Below are 16306 nucleotides of genomic sequence, written 5' to 3' on the forward strand. Positions count from 1 at the left end.
CAATTCTAGACTCTTTTGCCTAGGAGAATAACTACCCTGGAGGGCTAGATACTTAGCAGTGGTCGGCACTCGAAGGAACAAGTCGTGCTTCCATCGACGGATAGTAGATGTATTGCTGGAATTGTATTGATAGCGTATTCTCATAGTAAGCGCCCACGGACAAGAAAAAAACTTATAACGCTCTGATCCGCGAATTGTTTTTTCTTCGGACCAACCACAAGCAGGATCTTGTGTGTCTAGCTGTCATCTCGACAGATAGTCGACCGACTTGTTTACCTGCGCCACAGAGAATATGTTCAGTCTATCATGATCTTGTCGTCAGATCGATGAAGAGTGCGTACGATTGCAGCGGAGCTGCTGTTCATGTCGCACAAAGCAGAACGTGACTCAGCGAGTCCCCATAAACTAACAGACAAGAAGAGGCTTGTACGCTTCGGAAGCGGGGTCGAAACCTTCTAAAATAACCATATACGCTTTATTTCCAATTGTACATGTATTTTAAGTTGAGTGCAGTCCAAACTAACAGTATATGTATCTCTTTATCTTTCTGCGATAATAAAGCGCTACGTTCTAAACTGGCAGCCCTCGAGTTCACCGTGCCTCTCATTTCCCCTTATTTGTATCAGTATCTAATCATTATTTTTTATCGTAACACCATCCTTTCGTATTTTGGAATTTGTCGTCGTGTCTAGGGGGCAATAGTGAAAGGTTTACGTACACCACAATAAGGGGTGTACCTCATTACAAAGCGGAATTGATGATTCAAGATATCTCCATATGAGATAACTTTTATGACGTCGACCGCAGGGGCACATGGTTTTGAGGCTCGTTGCATCACGCGCTAAGGTAAGCAGTTGGTTAGGGACTCCCGGCGAGGTTTGTTCGCGCTGAGATTACACTGATGCGTATCTGTGAAGTTAAGAGACAGCTCATCGCTTATGACTTAAACGGAGCTCAGCTCTCTTCGGAATAACGGGTATCCTGTTATGATGGGTGTATATATTACACAATAGTCTTTTGGTCAAGTACAATGGTAATGGGTTTTGATATCAGAGTGATGACATTGCGAAAGGAGATGTTTGTGCGACATGTAGGCCGTCAGCCTCACGCAATGCATTGATAAAGCTTGTTGATACAGATAGCAAGCGTATATGCTAGAAATCACTTCAAGCTTGATTTGAACTAAACGATACCACTGTTCATTTGGGCAAGTGTAAAGTATTAGGTACTTGAGAGGATCTGGGTTCCACGTCCTAGGAGCGGCCTATGAGGCCATCTGCTGTTTAGTTGTTGAGAGTTTAAGACTCCTCTGTGCAAGGTATAGCCAACCCGTTGCCAACACAGCCTTCGGAAGACATTTGCGGTCATCATATCAAATACTCGCGACTACAGTTGCCCATCTTCTGTATAACTACTTATACCCATCGTTTGGGTAAGTGCTTATGGGATTCAATGTCTCAAAAGTGCGAATAGTACAACAGCTTTCTATCAAAATTTGGGTGGATCACTCCATCTTGGCTTCAAAAGGTTTATATGAATATTTGTCAGCGTTAAAAATGTAGATCCAGCTGCGCAGAGGTATCGGCGATCTCGGTACATCTGTGCTGCGTAAAAATGCGCGCTGAGTTGAATGTATGCTCAGAAATGCCTGTGGCTTAAAATGAATCCTGTTTGATTTAATCATTATATGACCTAAAAAGAATTTCTTCAAGCTGGTTAAATTATAAAGAATGGCATAATTCTGGAACAATCGATTAAAATATTACGTAGCACTTATTTGTCGCTCGAAAGCTATAATTATCAGGTAATGTCTACTAAGTTTCATAATTTGTCGTCAGAAGGTCGCTTGAACCTGGACCGCATATCACTTCGTTGGCGACGATCAATTCGCATTTTACCCGCAATTCAACACTTCATTGCAATGGTACGAGATTTACATATAATACGCTTCGTATGCGTTCTTGTCATGATCGTCCATGCTTACATTGTGTATGTCGCTATAACTTGGATCTATCATAGAGCTCGCTACGTAAATTGATTCCTTTCGGCAACCGCGTGCTAGTCAAGCGTTTTGAGCCAGTGGCCAAGACGGCCAGTGGCATTTACTTGCCGGACGCCGATACGAAGCAACAGAATGAAGGCGAAGTTGTAGCAGTGGGTCCTGGCGCTCGTGCTTCTGATGGTACACTCATTGCGGCTCAGAGTGCTGTTGGTGACAAGGTATTGTTACCTGAATACGGTGGCAGCTCTGTAAAACTAGGTGACAAGGAGTTCTTCCTTTTTCGCGATGAAGATATTCTTGGCAAGCTCGAGTAGATTTAGGGTCTCAGTTAATCGCTAGGTGAGCTTGCTCGAGGCTAGATTTATCCCAACGTCATTCGAGTCACCTAGGCTGGTGACATACAGTCAGACCTTCTGACGTTTTTGACGACATGGCTATTAGAGAGGACGAGATAATAAAGTATGTTAACTTGGTTTAATTCGGTGTGATTGATTAAGTCCATGCAAATTGCCATATAGTGACTATCAGAGGTTCTTGTCAGTGAATGTCAGAAGCTCCCAGGACTATGGAAACAAAGAAAAGCTGTCAATGTCTACGGACTTCTCAGCTTGATTCTCATTCAAAGCAAAAACCTTATCGAAAGGCAATTATCTGTCAGACGCAGCAAATTCTTGCAATAAAGAAAGTAGCACAGCTCTGCGACTATAGATCTTCTGGTTGGAGTGGTGATATTACTTATAGCTTCTGGCTAGCATCTAAATGCAAATTTGCGACACATTACAAACGAATTACGCAGATGGATAAATCGATATCTCGCAATTCGCGATGCATAGCGTACAGCGATCTGACAATCCGATATCCAGCTTAGACCACCAAATTAATAGGTGGATGGCTCATTGTAACATGGGCGAGGTTGACAGAATTGAAACTAAATGGCAATTGACTCACCTTTTCGTTTCTATCACTTTTTTAAAACTCTACCAACCAATTTTCATTAATCATCGCTTCAAATGTGAATTTCAGCATTCGACGACTCTTCTAGAACAGTATTATTCAACAAAGATATGATATTTCGGAGGATTAGCCAGATATTCGGATCCAGAAATGACGTATATAATCGCATACAAGGGAAATGTCGTGCACTCGGTAACATTAGGTGAGCTGGAAGTGCTCCAGCCTGGACTTGTGGGTGTTAATGAGCATGGCGTGATTGTATTTGTCCGAAATCTGGACCTATGGCCTCTTGATACACATCGATTTGACGAATTAGTGGACCTAGGAGACCACCTCTTGATTCCTGGATTCATAGATGGCCACACACACGCATCTCAATATTCATTCGTTGGCGTCGGTATGCACGTGCCATTGCTTCAATGGTTAGAGACGTACACATTTCCTTACGAGTCGAAATTTCAAAGTCGAGACTATGCTCGAGATGTCTATGAGAAAGCGGTTCGTCGTCACCTTCATAATGGTACAACCACTTGTTCCTACTTTGCTACAATTCATCTGGAGGCGTGCAAGGTGCTGACAGATATTGTAGAGGAAATGGGGCAACGAGGGTACATTGGAAAGGTCAATATGGACCGTAATGGAACCTCTGAATTACAAGAGGACACGCAGAGTTCCGTCAATGAAACACGAGAGTTTGTGCAATACGTAAATAACAAAAAGAGTGAATTGTTGACACCTGTTATCACGCCACGATTTGTCCCGACTTGTTCTTCCGAGCTAATGCGAGCTTTGGCTGAGATCTCAAACGAGCACAAGCCTAAATTGCCGATACAATCGCATCTAGATGAGAATCAAGACGAGATTAGTTGGGTGAAAAGTCTGCACCCAGAAAGTAAAACGTATACGGATGTCTATTTGAATCATGGACTTCTTCATGAAAGAACGTATTTGGCGCATTGTATTTGGTGCAGCAAAGGAGAGCGGGACATTCTGCGTGACAAACAGACGGCAGTTATTCACTGTCCCAATTCCAATTTTTCACTTTCTAGTGGCATTTTAAACGTACGTCGATTGTTGCAAATAGGCATCAAAGTTGGACTGGGTACGGATGTGTCTGGGGGATACTCACCATCAATGCTAGACGCAATTCGCCAAGCCATTATCGCTTCCAAGCTTGTGTCTATGGGCAATGGTAGCTCCAGCGACGAGGTCAATGACATTTTACCGAAACCGCTTACATACGCTGACGCCTTTCATCTTGCCACCGTTGGAAGCGCAGAAGCTTTGGGTCTTAGTGATAAAGTAGGCAACTTTATGATTGGTAAGTCATTTGACGCATTGGTTGTTGACCCATATGCTGCCAACAGTCCTATCGACGAGACCCTGGACCAAGATGAAGATGTTGATGTGCTTCACATGTTTCAAAAATTCTTGTTTCTTGGCGACGACCGCAACATTGTCAAAGTCTTCGTCAACGGGCGTCAAGTAAAGAATAACAATATAAATTAAAGTCGATCAACATGAACAGCTTCCGCTTTTGTTCGAACATTTTGCGACTAGCTGACATCAAATCGAGCTCATCTATAACCCGCCCGAGTGTCAATGAGGATAGTTTCACTAATGGAATATATGTGGAGCCTCTCTGTCTACTAACCTAAACGTGCAAAATCGTTAGCTAGACATTTTTCAGCGCCTTTCGCTTACCGTCGATTGCACCGAAGAGTCATTCAAGCCTCATCCCAATCTGTCAAGTCAAACTGATCAGGATACTTAGTTACTCTTTGGCCTTGTTTTTTACGACAAGACAATCCTGACCTCTGGAATCATCCCAGATATATCCATTGGTGCTGACTGCAGAAAATTGGCGTCTATGGTACCACCAACCTTGCTGCGTGATTCCTGAAGAGCGAAAGTGCAATTGTATACAGAAAAACGAAAAAAAGATCATCAGCAAACCTGAAATCTATACGCAAGATTCATCAGAATCATGTCATGAGCATACTTAGTCGTATAGATTGTTATACGCCAAGCAGTAGAAACGCATCCTTACAACCTCCATCGGCCCACAGCGAATAGTCCGCATGAAATTACGATAAACGTTCACATCCACATTACCGCACTTGCTATACCATTCATTCTAGCACAACACATCCTGTTGTCATACTACATTTGAAATGGACCTATGTCGAGTTGTAAAGGTGACTTTGCCATCTTCAAAAATGGACTGAGGCTTGCTTCTGGGATCACTGAAGCCGTAATTGACATGAAAAATAATGTTCTTGTAATTGTTGCCACCTTTGGTGATTAAGAGGTCTTAGCACTTTTAGGACCATTTCAATCCTAACTCTTCCAGATTAGATCAGTTTGTACGATCCAAGCCAAATGACTGGGGCTTTTTTTTTAAACGGGAATAGGCGTGTAGCCGCGACCATCAGTGCTAGAAAACTTAGCTGTGAGGAGAAGAATATTGACGTAAAAGTTGTTGTCGTTTGTCAATAGGAAGCAAACCAAATTCGCTCACAAAATGCTTGCAAATATCTAACCTCACAACAAAAATATTCTATTGAAGCAGCGTGAGACTACCATATATCAAATACAGAAGAAGGCCCGCAGATAGTAGCGGTGAAAAAGAAGAAATGTCTCGCAGTGACTGCATCCTCTGCAACAGTAAAAATTCGGCCGCCGTATACCAGCCGTATGCTTAGACCTTCGAGTCATGCCGTTGTGGATGGCAATAAAGTTTAGTGTCAAAATTGCCTTTCAGACCCGATTCCGCCAATTCATCTGTTGCGTCACACGTTCACCGTCCACTTTCTTCGAAACTTCCATCAAACTTGCAACTTAAACTTTGAGTCTCTTTTCTAGCAACTTTTTCCCAACTTAATCGTCATCAGAGCTTTTCAGATGGGAGTCTCGAGTTCTCGAAGATAGCTTAAGGTGCTATCATTCGACTAAGATCCAATAGGATAAGTGATGTCTCCAAATGTCACCATTGTCATGTCATCGAAATGCAAAGACCAAAAGCGTATTTTGATCAGTGAATAAGCAAGATAGTGTGTAAGCCATGGAACAGAATGCGTTAAGAACATGTGTCGTAAAGGAATTTGTCTAAAAAGCATTAAAGTATTTTTGCACATAATTTGTCAAGTCCCGCGTTTGTTGAAAATACGAAAACGGCTCACCTTTAACAAAGAATATATTTTCACGAAATGTCATGCTGTGCTTTCGACGACAAAGATATGATGTTATTTGAAAGATTCGGATCCCGAAAATATAGAATCACATCTAGACAAATTACGTGGATAAAACACTTGTATACATTTAGACATATACTAAACAAATTGCTACACGACACATGTTTTTGACGCATTCTGTTGCATGGCTCATCTTCCTCACTGATCGAGATGTTTTTTATGACGCTTTTGGTCTTTGTATTTCGATGACAAGACAATGGTGACAGATGGAGTCACCACTCATCCTAAGAGGATCCTCGTCGGATGGTACCACCATTCTTACCGCTTGATCCTTGAAGAGGGATGCAATTTTCTATATGAACAGAATAAACAGGAACATTAGCAAACCTAGAATCCAAATTCTAATCTCGTTAAAACCATGTCGTTAGCTTACTGTAGGACTGCCAAACGGTTTTTCCATTCACGCCCTGGAACGCTAACCAGTAGAAACGCATCTCCTTACACCCTCCATTGGCACACGACGAATAGTCCACTGGAAACACCGATTTGATGTTCACATCCACATTACCGTACTTGCTATAGCAGTCATCTTCGTAAAGCACTTTTTTGTTGTCAAGCCAGATCTCACATGGACCTGTGTGAACTATAGCACGTGAGAAGGTGGCTTTGCCATCTTTGGGAATGGGCTGAGGTTTGCCTTTGGGATCACTGAAGCCACATTTGGCGCCAAAGGCAGACGTATCCATGAGAGTCTTGAGGTCCTTGAATTTGTTGGCAGCCTTCAATTTTTGAAAGGTCTTAACACTTTTTTGGGTGTTACCATTCCAATCCGAGCTCTTCCAGAGGGGGTCAATTTGCACAATCCAAGCCGAATTAGCAGATCCTTTAAATTGCGCTTGGGGGATAAGCATGTAGCCATGACCATCAGTGTTTGAAATGAAGGTTGCGAAGATAAGAACAGTCGACGCAATTAGTGCAGTTGTTGTCATTGTCGTGTAATAGTTGTTGTCGTTGTCAGTTGGAAGTCAAATTTTAAAGTGATAAAGCTTGATGGATAGCAAGCTCAAAAGACAGCGAACAGTTTCAAAAAGTCATATGTCATGATGAATTTACATCTTGAAATTGAGAACTAAAATTTATGCTAGAACTAACGATCAGACGCTTGGTTGACTAGCTTAGAGTTAAGCATAGGGCACAATAAAGTTGCACTGTTTTACTTGACGTACTGCACATCTTTACAAGGTCGAAAAAGAAGTTTCTCTATACTGGCAACAGTGTGGATTAATAGCTGAATATTTTACTATAAAGAAGCTATATGCTTCTCACACTCCATAAGTTTTTGTTTCCCAGCAGCTACCGCGACATTACCATGCAAGTCAAAGTCAGTCAACATGAAATGCTTTATTTTTAAGTAGGAAACCCAGTTGGCACTTCTTTAGAATACACGCATTTTAGCAAACCCCATATTTGGAGCAGCATTAACTTTAGAAATATCTTCACACCATAGTCAAAATTTGTGTAGCGGATGCTACATCTAAGTCGTGGTGACCACATTGCTTATAGTACAATTGCGGCTCTTAGGCCGCTCTCTATCTCCGATGAGTAAGCCCATCTGAAAAGCTCGAATATCATAAAACTTGACTCCGATGACGCTTTAGCTGAAGAAAGGTTACCAGAAAAGGGACTCCAAGTGCTTGCATGTTTGAGATGCAATACTTTGACAAAAGTGGTTGAAAAGAAAAGGTGAGTCGATTGCTGTTCAGACCCGATTCTGCCAAATCATCTGTTTCCTCGCACTTTTGACGTGAAATTTTTTAGCCATTAACAACAGTATAATTCGATGATCTAAGCATATGCGGCTGTTTTACATGGTGGCCGACTTTTACCTTAATTGCTACTGCAGAAGATGCTGTCAATGCGAGACGTTTCTTCTTTCTCACCACTATCTTCATCTGCATTCAATCGTGTTGCAACACTCGCATTGCGATGTATTGATATATGGTACTCTCACGCTGCTTCAACAGAATATTTTTGTAGTGAGGTTAAAGAAATTTGCAAGCATTTGTGTGACCGAATTTAGATCGCGAGGTTTACTTACTATTGACAAACGACAATGATTTTTGATCAATCACAATGACTATTTACGTCAGTATTTTCTCCTCATAGCCTTATTTTCTATCACGGATGGTCGCGGGTACAAGCCTGTCTTCGAGGTGCAGTTCTAATGCCACACTCATCTGGTTTGGATAGCACGAACTGATCTAATCTGGAAGAGTTAGGATTAAAATGGTCCTAGAACTGCTAGGACCTTTCGAAAATTGAAGGCTGCCAACAACTTCAAGACTCACATCAACAAATCTTTCTCAGTGTCAATTGCGGCTTCAGTGCATTCCCCAAGAGGCTTTAAGGATGCGTTTTTCTTCCAGAGTGTGAATAAAAGCCAGTTTAGCAGTCGTCATGAAATCTCGTTGATGATGCTTGAGTATGGAGATTATGCTTTACAGGTTCTACTATTCATTTTTTTCAAGAATTGCTTTCTTACAATATTGAAAACTCCAGAGGTCACCATTGTGTTGTCGCCGAAATGCGCTGACCAAAAGCGTTGTAATAAAGCATCCCGAGCAGGTTTGAATAAGCATATTGATGTACAGCTCGAATGGCTCTGGAGTGCAAACGGCGACGGGACGTGAAGCGTTTAAAGCATGTCGAGCAATAACATATGTCTATAGATATGCATTTGTGCGTTATTCAGAAGATTTATTGGGCTTAATAATTTTTTACATTCGCGTCCATATTCAAAATCCCGAACTATGACACAAATCGTGAACGTCTGTGACGACATCGGTCTAAAACTAAATGCATTCATAAGTGTCCTTTAACGCACCCAGGGGTACAAACCATCAATACTGGAGGCAATTCATCAAGCAGTCATGGCACCGAATCCGCTTACATACGCCGACACTTTTCATATTGATATTATTAGAAGCAGCTGCGTAGGATCTTAATGCAATGTAAGCTACTTCATGTTCTGTAAATCATTTGGCCTGGCTGATATGCTGCCAAACATTCGGTGATCAGACTCTCAAACAAGATGTAGTTGTTGATCTGCTTTCCGATATACAAAAGTTTGATTTTTTGGCAACGTCTATAACGTTATCAGTGACTTTGTCAGTGGGAGTCGTGTCAAGGAAAAGATCAAAGTCATTTAATATAGTAGATAAGCCCAGGTGATTTCTTGATTTTTCGATTGTGAGTATTGTCTCTGCTGATGTAAAAAATAGCACGTAAGCGGTAGATGGAAAAATGCAAAGTATCTAGGTTGATTGCAAGGTTTTAAAACGTTTTTGCTACATTAAAATCTAGTCCTTGATATCCTGTCAATTTGATGGATATTCCGTCAGCTTCTCTTACTGCATTATCTTCCGCCTTCACTAGTTGGTTATTCTGTGATCAGCCGACTTCCTGATATCTGGCTGGTACAATCGCTGATTGAGGCATCTCCTAGCAGCACTCTTATTCTGCTCGGCAACTTCACATGACATTCTTCCCAACTTGTTCCGAAATTTCTCGCATTACACAGCAGTGATCGGCTTGGTCATTAGACCTTCCTTCATGTCCTTCGCCAAGCTGTACTAAAACACTACTTGATCCTCATCAACCTCCTCACATACACAAAAGGATAGCAAATATGGTGCACTTGTTAACGAATCAATGCGGTGCTGGCGCGATTGAGCCTTGAGTCTCCTCATAAATCCTCAAAGATTTTCTTCACCTTTTTGCCCTAGATCAATCTGCTTTGAGTCACATTGGAATGAATAGCTTTCGTCAACGACATGTACTACGGCTTTGTCGATGACAGCCGCCGTGCCACCGTGCGGTCTTTCCTGCATCATCAGCTGAATAATCCGCGATACATCATGAACATGTAGCCACTTGTACTACGTCGGCTTTGCACCGTCCGTCCGCGTCTGAGAGGCCATAAAAACCTTGCGGAACACGCTTTTAAGGTACTTACCAGCGTATGGATGCATGCTGACAACTCCCACTACGACCGCAAGGTTTGTCGACCCTCTTCGAGCTCTTAATGGCGAGGTCAGTCACGATTGGGACTCCGCTGAGCATCATGCTGGGGTCGCATACCGCTGCGCGGAATACCTAGAGAGCTTGAAGCACATTGTGCATCGGCTGCCTCATGTTAATGACAATCGCGCTCTATCGGAGTGGCTCCTAGCCGTCGAGCAGATGAATGCGTCGCTTCATGCGAAGATGGAGCGCTTGGCGCCGTTGAAGATGGAGATCGTTACTCCGTGCATAAAACCAGTTGCTGGTTCAGATTCTGGGTGGTCGAGCGCCTGTTGGCGCCGCTCCGGTACCAGCGCTTCCTGGTTCACTTGCGCCATTTCCCGGTACGGCTTGAGCAAGACCACACAGAACACCGGGTGGGTGCGCATCCGTTTCGGAAGGTTTTAGCGTATACACAAGGCCTTGCTTGGCCACAACCTCAAGAGGCCCGATAAATCGTGACAGAGCTTCATCTTGAAAACAGCAGAAATTGCATGTGTAGGAAGGTTTTTAGCATCAACGAAACCAGGAATCCGACCTCGAAGTTTTTAACATTTTCTCCACCTCTTCTGTCTGCATATTCCTTCTGCATTTCCTGGCTTTCAGTCATCGTACCGCGAACGTGTCGTCAGAAACTTAATCTGGTAGGCAGAAATTCGTCGACTTCTTTACGAAAAGTGAGATGGCTGACATCAGCTAGCCGCTCGGCCATTGCTCCTCCACCAGCCCTGAGTGTGGGGTGGCGGTGTCAGCGGGACGCGAGGATAAACGATGCCGTTCACGTATAATGGCGTGTAGCCGGTAGAGGAATGCAATGCATTTTTAAGAGCAAAATTTACGGGTTACAGCATGACGATCCAGCGCCTTGGAGTCTCAGCGCAGACACTGAAGAACGCCTTCAACGACGTATTTTACGCACTCAATTTGACCATCGGTCTGAGGATGGTCCGCTGTTGACATATCCAGCTTGGTGTCAAGCACATTGGAGGTCGTCGTTTAAGAACACGCTCCACAAACAGCGTCGCTGTACCGACACCGTCGATGGTGTCCGGCACCACCGCAAGATGAGTAATCTAGCTTAAACAATCGACGAAGACCACGACACCCGTGTTGCCCGCCGAGCCCTTCGGCAGGCCAAACACAAAGTCCAAACTCATGGACTACCAGCACCCGGAGGGTACCGGCAAACTGTCCAGCGGCGCCATCGCATTCGGAGAAGGTTATACTCTTTGACACGTCTCACACGTGCTCACATTGATGCTCGTACATATGTACAGCTTGAGCCACCAGTAGTGGCAACTCATAGAGCTGTAGGTCCTCTCACGACTGATTGGCCACTGAGTGGGGGTGTCGTGGGCCTCTTATAGGATAAGGTACTTCAAATTCTCATCATGAGGAGCCACAATTCGTGGCGTATCCGTCGACGGACGACGTTACCGTCTTGGCATAGGCAACTCATAATCTGCACTTCGTGACAACGCATCAGCCAAAGCATTCTACTTTCCTGGCTTATGCTTCACCTTGAATTTATATTTGGCGAAAAATGAGAGCCATCTGGCCATGCTCTGCAAGAGTTGAGGCGACTGAGTCGCAGTGCGTAGTGACGCATGATCTGAGTAGATCACGAACGGCTTGGAGCCGAGCAGGTCAAGCCCGAACTTGACAAGTGCGCACATCCTCACAAGTAATTCCATGTCGCAAACTGGGTAGTTATCCTCTGCAGCCTTGAGCTAGTGAGATTCGGAACGTGATCACCCGATCTTGCCCCTCGGCGTCTGCTTGCAGCAACGCACAGCCGATGGCAAAGTCCGGAACGTTACAGACGACACTGAGAGGACAATCGGGGTCTGGCAACGCCAGTATTGGTGCATAAAGGAGGCTGACTTTGACCCCGTCAAAAGCCTCCCGATGTTCTGTGTCTCAACACCATTCCGCATCTTTCCTAAGGAGATTCGAGAATGGTCGTGACATTTCTGCGTAGTACTCGCTGTACTTAGGCAAGTAGTTGGCGAGGCCAAACCACTTGCTCAAGTCCTTGTGGTTCTTTGGACGTGACCTTAGCGAGATTCGCTCGATGACCACGCTTCCCGACGAAGCCCCCTAAGAAGGGAGTCTCTTCTGCGCCAAAGATGGACTTGTCTGCATTACAACTTATTCGTGCGCATGCACTCGAGCACCGCGTTTAAACGAACGATGTGGTTTTCCTCATCTGTCCTCCCGTGCCCCGCTCGACTGTGGACGAAGATGGCATCAAAGTATGACAATGTATAGGCCCACTGGGGCACTTGAACAACTGCATCAAGAAAGTTTATAGTGCATTTGACAGCCCTTTGGGCATCACCATCCACTCCTACAGCATGCCGCTCGGAGTACTCGCCGCCGTCGGCGAATAATCACTCGTATCATTAGCACTTGGTAATATCCATCGACCAAGTTGAGTGCACTGTACTTTGGACATCCAACCGTGTTGTACTGAAGAACATCCTTTTTATGAATTGGTGTTTGTGCCGTGATGGTGGCAGCTCTCATGCCTATTGTAAGCGTGAATGATACGCCACTTGCCGTTCGGCTTCCAGACACAAAATGTCGGTGTCGAGTGGGGAGACTTGCTCTCACGCACCATTCTCGCATCGTGCTTCGCACGGAAAAAGGCGTCAATGACGTCACACTGCTCCTTGGGAGGGGGTATTGGCTTGTTACGCAATATTTGGTTCCCGGATCAGATCGATCTCATGACGGATACCTCGGTCTGGGGTACCGACGGTGGGCCTTCGGAGACGACATCTTAAAACTTCTTTTCAAAAGAAGAGTACGGATCCGAGGGGTTATTAGGATCAAAGATCCACTTCGTGTGCTCAGCACCCTCTTGGTGTCCTTCAGGACAGCTTTATCCAGAAGCGACGACGAGTTGATCTCCTTTTCCGGTCGTATAATGACCACTTCGGCTAAGTCGCCCGTCTTCAAGGTACCGCCAAACTCTTTAAGAGAAACCTTGTCCAGCTCAAAAAAAGAATCCACCGCAGATATAGCCTCGAGGGTGACGTCGCCGTCTTCTTCTCCCGTCGTACCGTTGACGAGGGAATAAAGCTGTGCCCTATCATCTACGGTAGAAACATCCTAGTTCATGGTGGACGTCCCGCGTCTTGCAACTAGCATACGACGTCGCTGTCGCCTCTTCACAGAGGGTGTACGTCTAAGCGAGACCAGTATGAACACCCACTTAGCGTCGTCCAGTGTCAGCCTCACTTCCTGCTCCACCGTAGCCCTGATGGAACTAACAGCATCCGACGAAGAGCTGTAAATCCCGCAGTGATAATGTGCCACCTCACACGCATCTGAAGGACCTTGCCCAACCTCGTCCGACCATGCCACTCTGGGCATTCAGCAACTGATTCGAAACGTGGGCAGTGCTCAGGGGATTACGTGCCACTCCACGTGCATCACTAGGGCCTCGCCCTCGATGCCTCGGCCCTTGGCCGACCATGCCACTTTCGGCATGCAGCAACTGCTTTGATACTTGAGTAGTGCTCAGTGGGTAACGTGCCACTCCACGTTCAGCCCGCGAGCCATGCTCGGGACTCTTGTCCAATACACCTTTGGTTTTCGACAACTTGGATACTCCGATATCCAGCACATTGACCGTACTGGTCTAAAGCCCGCGGCAATAGCGCTTCTGCTTTCTAGCAAAGGTGGGTTCATGACTCACCAAAGCTTCACCAGGAGACCTGCGCATAGCACCCAAGGCCTTCGACCTCTAATCAATCCTTCGTATTGCATGGTTGGAGCAAAATAACCACACTCGCAAAAAGCTCCTTCCAGGAGGGGAACGCCGCTTCAACCGAAGTACCGCATGTTAGTGCCCATTCTCGCGCTCGGTCCCCGAGCTTAGCGATAGCTAGCGCCACGCGCTGTTGCTCGATCCGGGGCATGGCGGATGCCAAAGCCATCTCGGCCTCTCTCACTTTGAGCAGGATATTTTCTTCATCCTTACCCTCGAAGGTCTTAACGCTCACCATGAGCGGCCGGAGTCAGAAGGAGTCATCCGTCGTCGACGGTGGCTTCATGGACGCAGTCGACGCCGGCATCATCTTTTTGTGCTCTAGCAGAGAAATTACATCGTTTGCCTCAAGGCGCGCATTTTTCGCTTCGAGTTCTTGCGAAGCAAGGGATTCCACGCCCTCAGGATCAAGCAGAGACATCAGCTTAATAAGCATGTCTTGCATGCCCTGGGGCAAATCGGAGAATTTCTTTATCCTCACAGAGGATCAGTCGTAACGACTCAGGCCTAGATTGACTACGAGTAATACCAATTGCAGCGAGGCTGCCGTAGCTCTTTGCTTAGGGGAGGCGTACTTGGGTCACCACCTTACGTTCTATACAAGAAAGAGTACGAGCGTAGCGGATCGCAATCCGCTCCCTCCAAGAGTACTTAAGAGCTTTAACCAAGGCAAAGACGCTCTTCCGTTAAAAATTGCAGCTGTATTTAGCTGTTTTAAAATTTGCGGCAGAGCCGCCTATATCTAAAACTCTAGGTTTTCTTAATCAAATAGTAAAATCTAATCAATATGCATTACTACTGACAGTCCTGCCAGGTAGTAGCTTCTTGTCACGGTGTAGCCACACCATTGCGTGATTACATGAACTTGTGTAATGCACACCTTTGTACAATCATACCATCTTGTGTGACCCGGCCTTTCATACAAGAGTACGTGTAATTTCGTTACAACGTCTGCCCCAAAATTAGCATCAAACCGCAATATTACCACATCCTTGACAGGCGATATCAGTTTGGCGTGTAGTCTTCAAGAAGCGTAGCACACAAATAGCTGCACCACATTGTTGCACTCTGAGGCTCTCCAGGAATGTATCAGCTGTGGTATTAAAATTGCACCATCTAGCCAAGTAATTCGTGATGTACAGCAGACATTCCATCAAGGAATCGTACAGATTTGAGCGCATCGCCAAACAGCCCTCATCCGGTGTAGATGGCTTCGTTGATGATGACTACAATCCTGATGCGGATGGGCTGTTTACACTCTGGGAATCAGGCTGTACGATTCGATCAACCACGTCGTCGATATAGCGGGTCTACTCAATCATCAGTGTCATAGCTGCTATTGTAGTCAACATACTCGCCCAAAGAGAATCTCCGTCTTGCCCAGCTACTTCATCATAGATGTTTTTTTAACACTTCCTTAAGCTGTTGATTTTCCTTTTTTGTTTTGTTGTGACGATCACTTTATCCGCTGCGAGTCCATCGTTGAAAACACTTTCATAGATCGCTCACTGTAAACGCACTGCCCCTTCGCATAAACTTTCTTGACATACAGCCGCAACATCGCCTTTCGACAGTATCGAGCGGCGTCATCTCAGTAAGCTGATACAATACTGTATAGAAGCTATTAAAACTGGCATAAATCTCTTCTCATGAAAATAATTTACAAGTTCAATGGGCTTTGATAGTTTTAGTCGGACACATGATCTGGTAACGCATGAGGACAATTTAATATGTGGAATGATTAAATAGTGGTGGACTTTGCTTCCAAGTACTTTATTCTAGAGAAATGCGAGTCAATTTGGTCGTTTAATTTAAATATATGAGAGGTTTTATGTCAAAAAGACAGAGGCAAATTCTATTCATTGAGGAGTACAACTGACCCGATGCTGACACGCATATGACGATTTATTACGGGGTAGAGCCTAGGTGGCCAACAAGGAGACAAGCATAATTTAAACCAGAGTCTGCTACCCTGTGCAATATCACATTAATAGCGGAGGGAGGAGGCCGATATGACGAACTTTTTTTGGGCCTCAAATCCATTGTAAAATCCAAGCCTTGCTCTGAGAACGATTTCGTGCGCACCATGGTACATGAGATGATAATTACGCTAGAATAATATGCATCAGATCAAGATTATTGACTAAGTGTTGTGATAGAGCCTTTGCCACGGAATATCACGTTTAAACATTTAACCGTTCATATTATTCTTATGCGTTACCTCACAATGTCATTATGCCCTTTATTAAAAATTCAACCAAATACTGGTCCATTTGTTTTGAAGCAAAATTTTCCTAAAGCATTTATTACAATGCA

General features: G+C 44.7%; 4 protein-coding genes across 4 annotated transcripts; 3 read left to right on the top strand and 1 right to left on the bottom strand.

The window, feature by feature from the left end:
• Window positions 1–1807: 1807 nt before the first annotated feature.
• On the top strand, window positions 1808–2316 carry PHALS_03174 (10 kda chaperonin; the record flags this gene model as incomplete). The annotated part of the gene is made up of 2 exons (XM_024719889.1): window positions 1808–1924; window positions 2020–2316. The coding sequence occupies 2 exons, from the start codon at window positions 1808–1810 to the stop codon at window positions 2314–2316; spliced, it is 414 nt and encodes a 137-aa protein (XP_024571571.1).
• A 790-nt stretch (window positions 2317–3106) lies between these two features.
• Window positions 3107–4465, top strand: PHALS_03175 (guanine deaminase; the record flags this gene model as incomplete). Its single annotated transcript, XM_024720000.1, has 1 exon — window positions 3107–4465. The coding sequence occupies one exon, from the start codon at window positions 3107–3109 to the stop codon at window positions 4463–4465; it is 1359 nt and encodes a 452-aa protein (XP_024571572.1).
• Window positions 4466–6434: 1969 nt separating this feature from the next.
• On the bottom strand, window positions 6435–7139 carry PHALS_03176 (uncharacterized protein; the record flags this gene model as incomplete). Its single annotated transcript, XM_024720112.1, has 2 exons — window positions 6435–6502; window positions 6584–7139. The coding sequence occupies 2 exons, from the start codon at window positions 7137–7139 to the stop codon at window positions 6435–6437; spliced, it is 624 nt and encodes a 207-aa protein (XP_024571573.1).
• Window positions 7140–8328: 1189 nt separating this feature from the next.
• Window positions 8329–8938, top strand: PHALS_14868 (uncharacterized protein). Its single transcript, XM_024720223.2, has one exon. The coding sequence runs from the start codon at window positions 8622–8624 to the stop codon at window positions 8838–8840; it is 219 nt and encodes a 72-aa protein (XP_024571574.1). The 5' UTR covers window positions 8329–8621; the 3' UTR covers window positions 8841–8938.
• Window positions 8939–16306: the final 7368 nt, after the last annotated feature.

Source organism: Plasmopara halstedii, assembly GCF_900000015.1.
Source record: "Plasmopara halstedii genome assembly, contig: Scaffold_20, whole genome shotgun sequence".
NCBI classification, from domain to species: domain Eukaryota; phylum Oomycota; class Peronosporomycetes; order Peronosporales; family Peronosporaceae; genus Plasmopara; species Plasmopara halstedii.

Excerpts from the sequence above, each read along its gene's own strand:
- PHALS_14868 (XM_024720223.2), top strand. The coding sequence starts at position 8,622 with ATGATGCTTGAGTATGGAGATTATGCTTTACAGGTTCTACTATTCATT.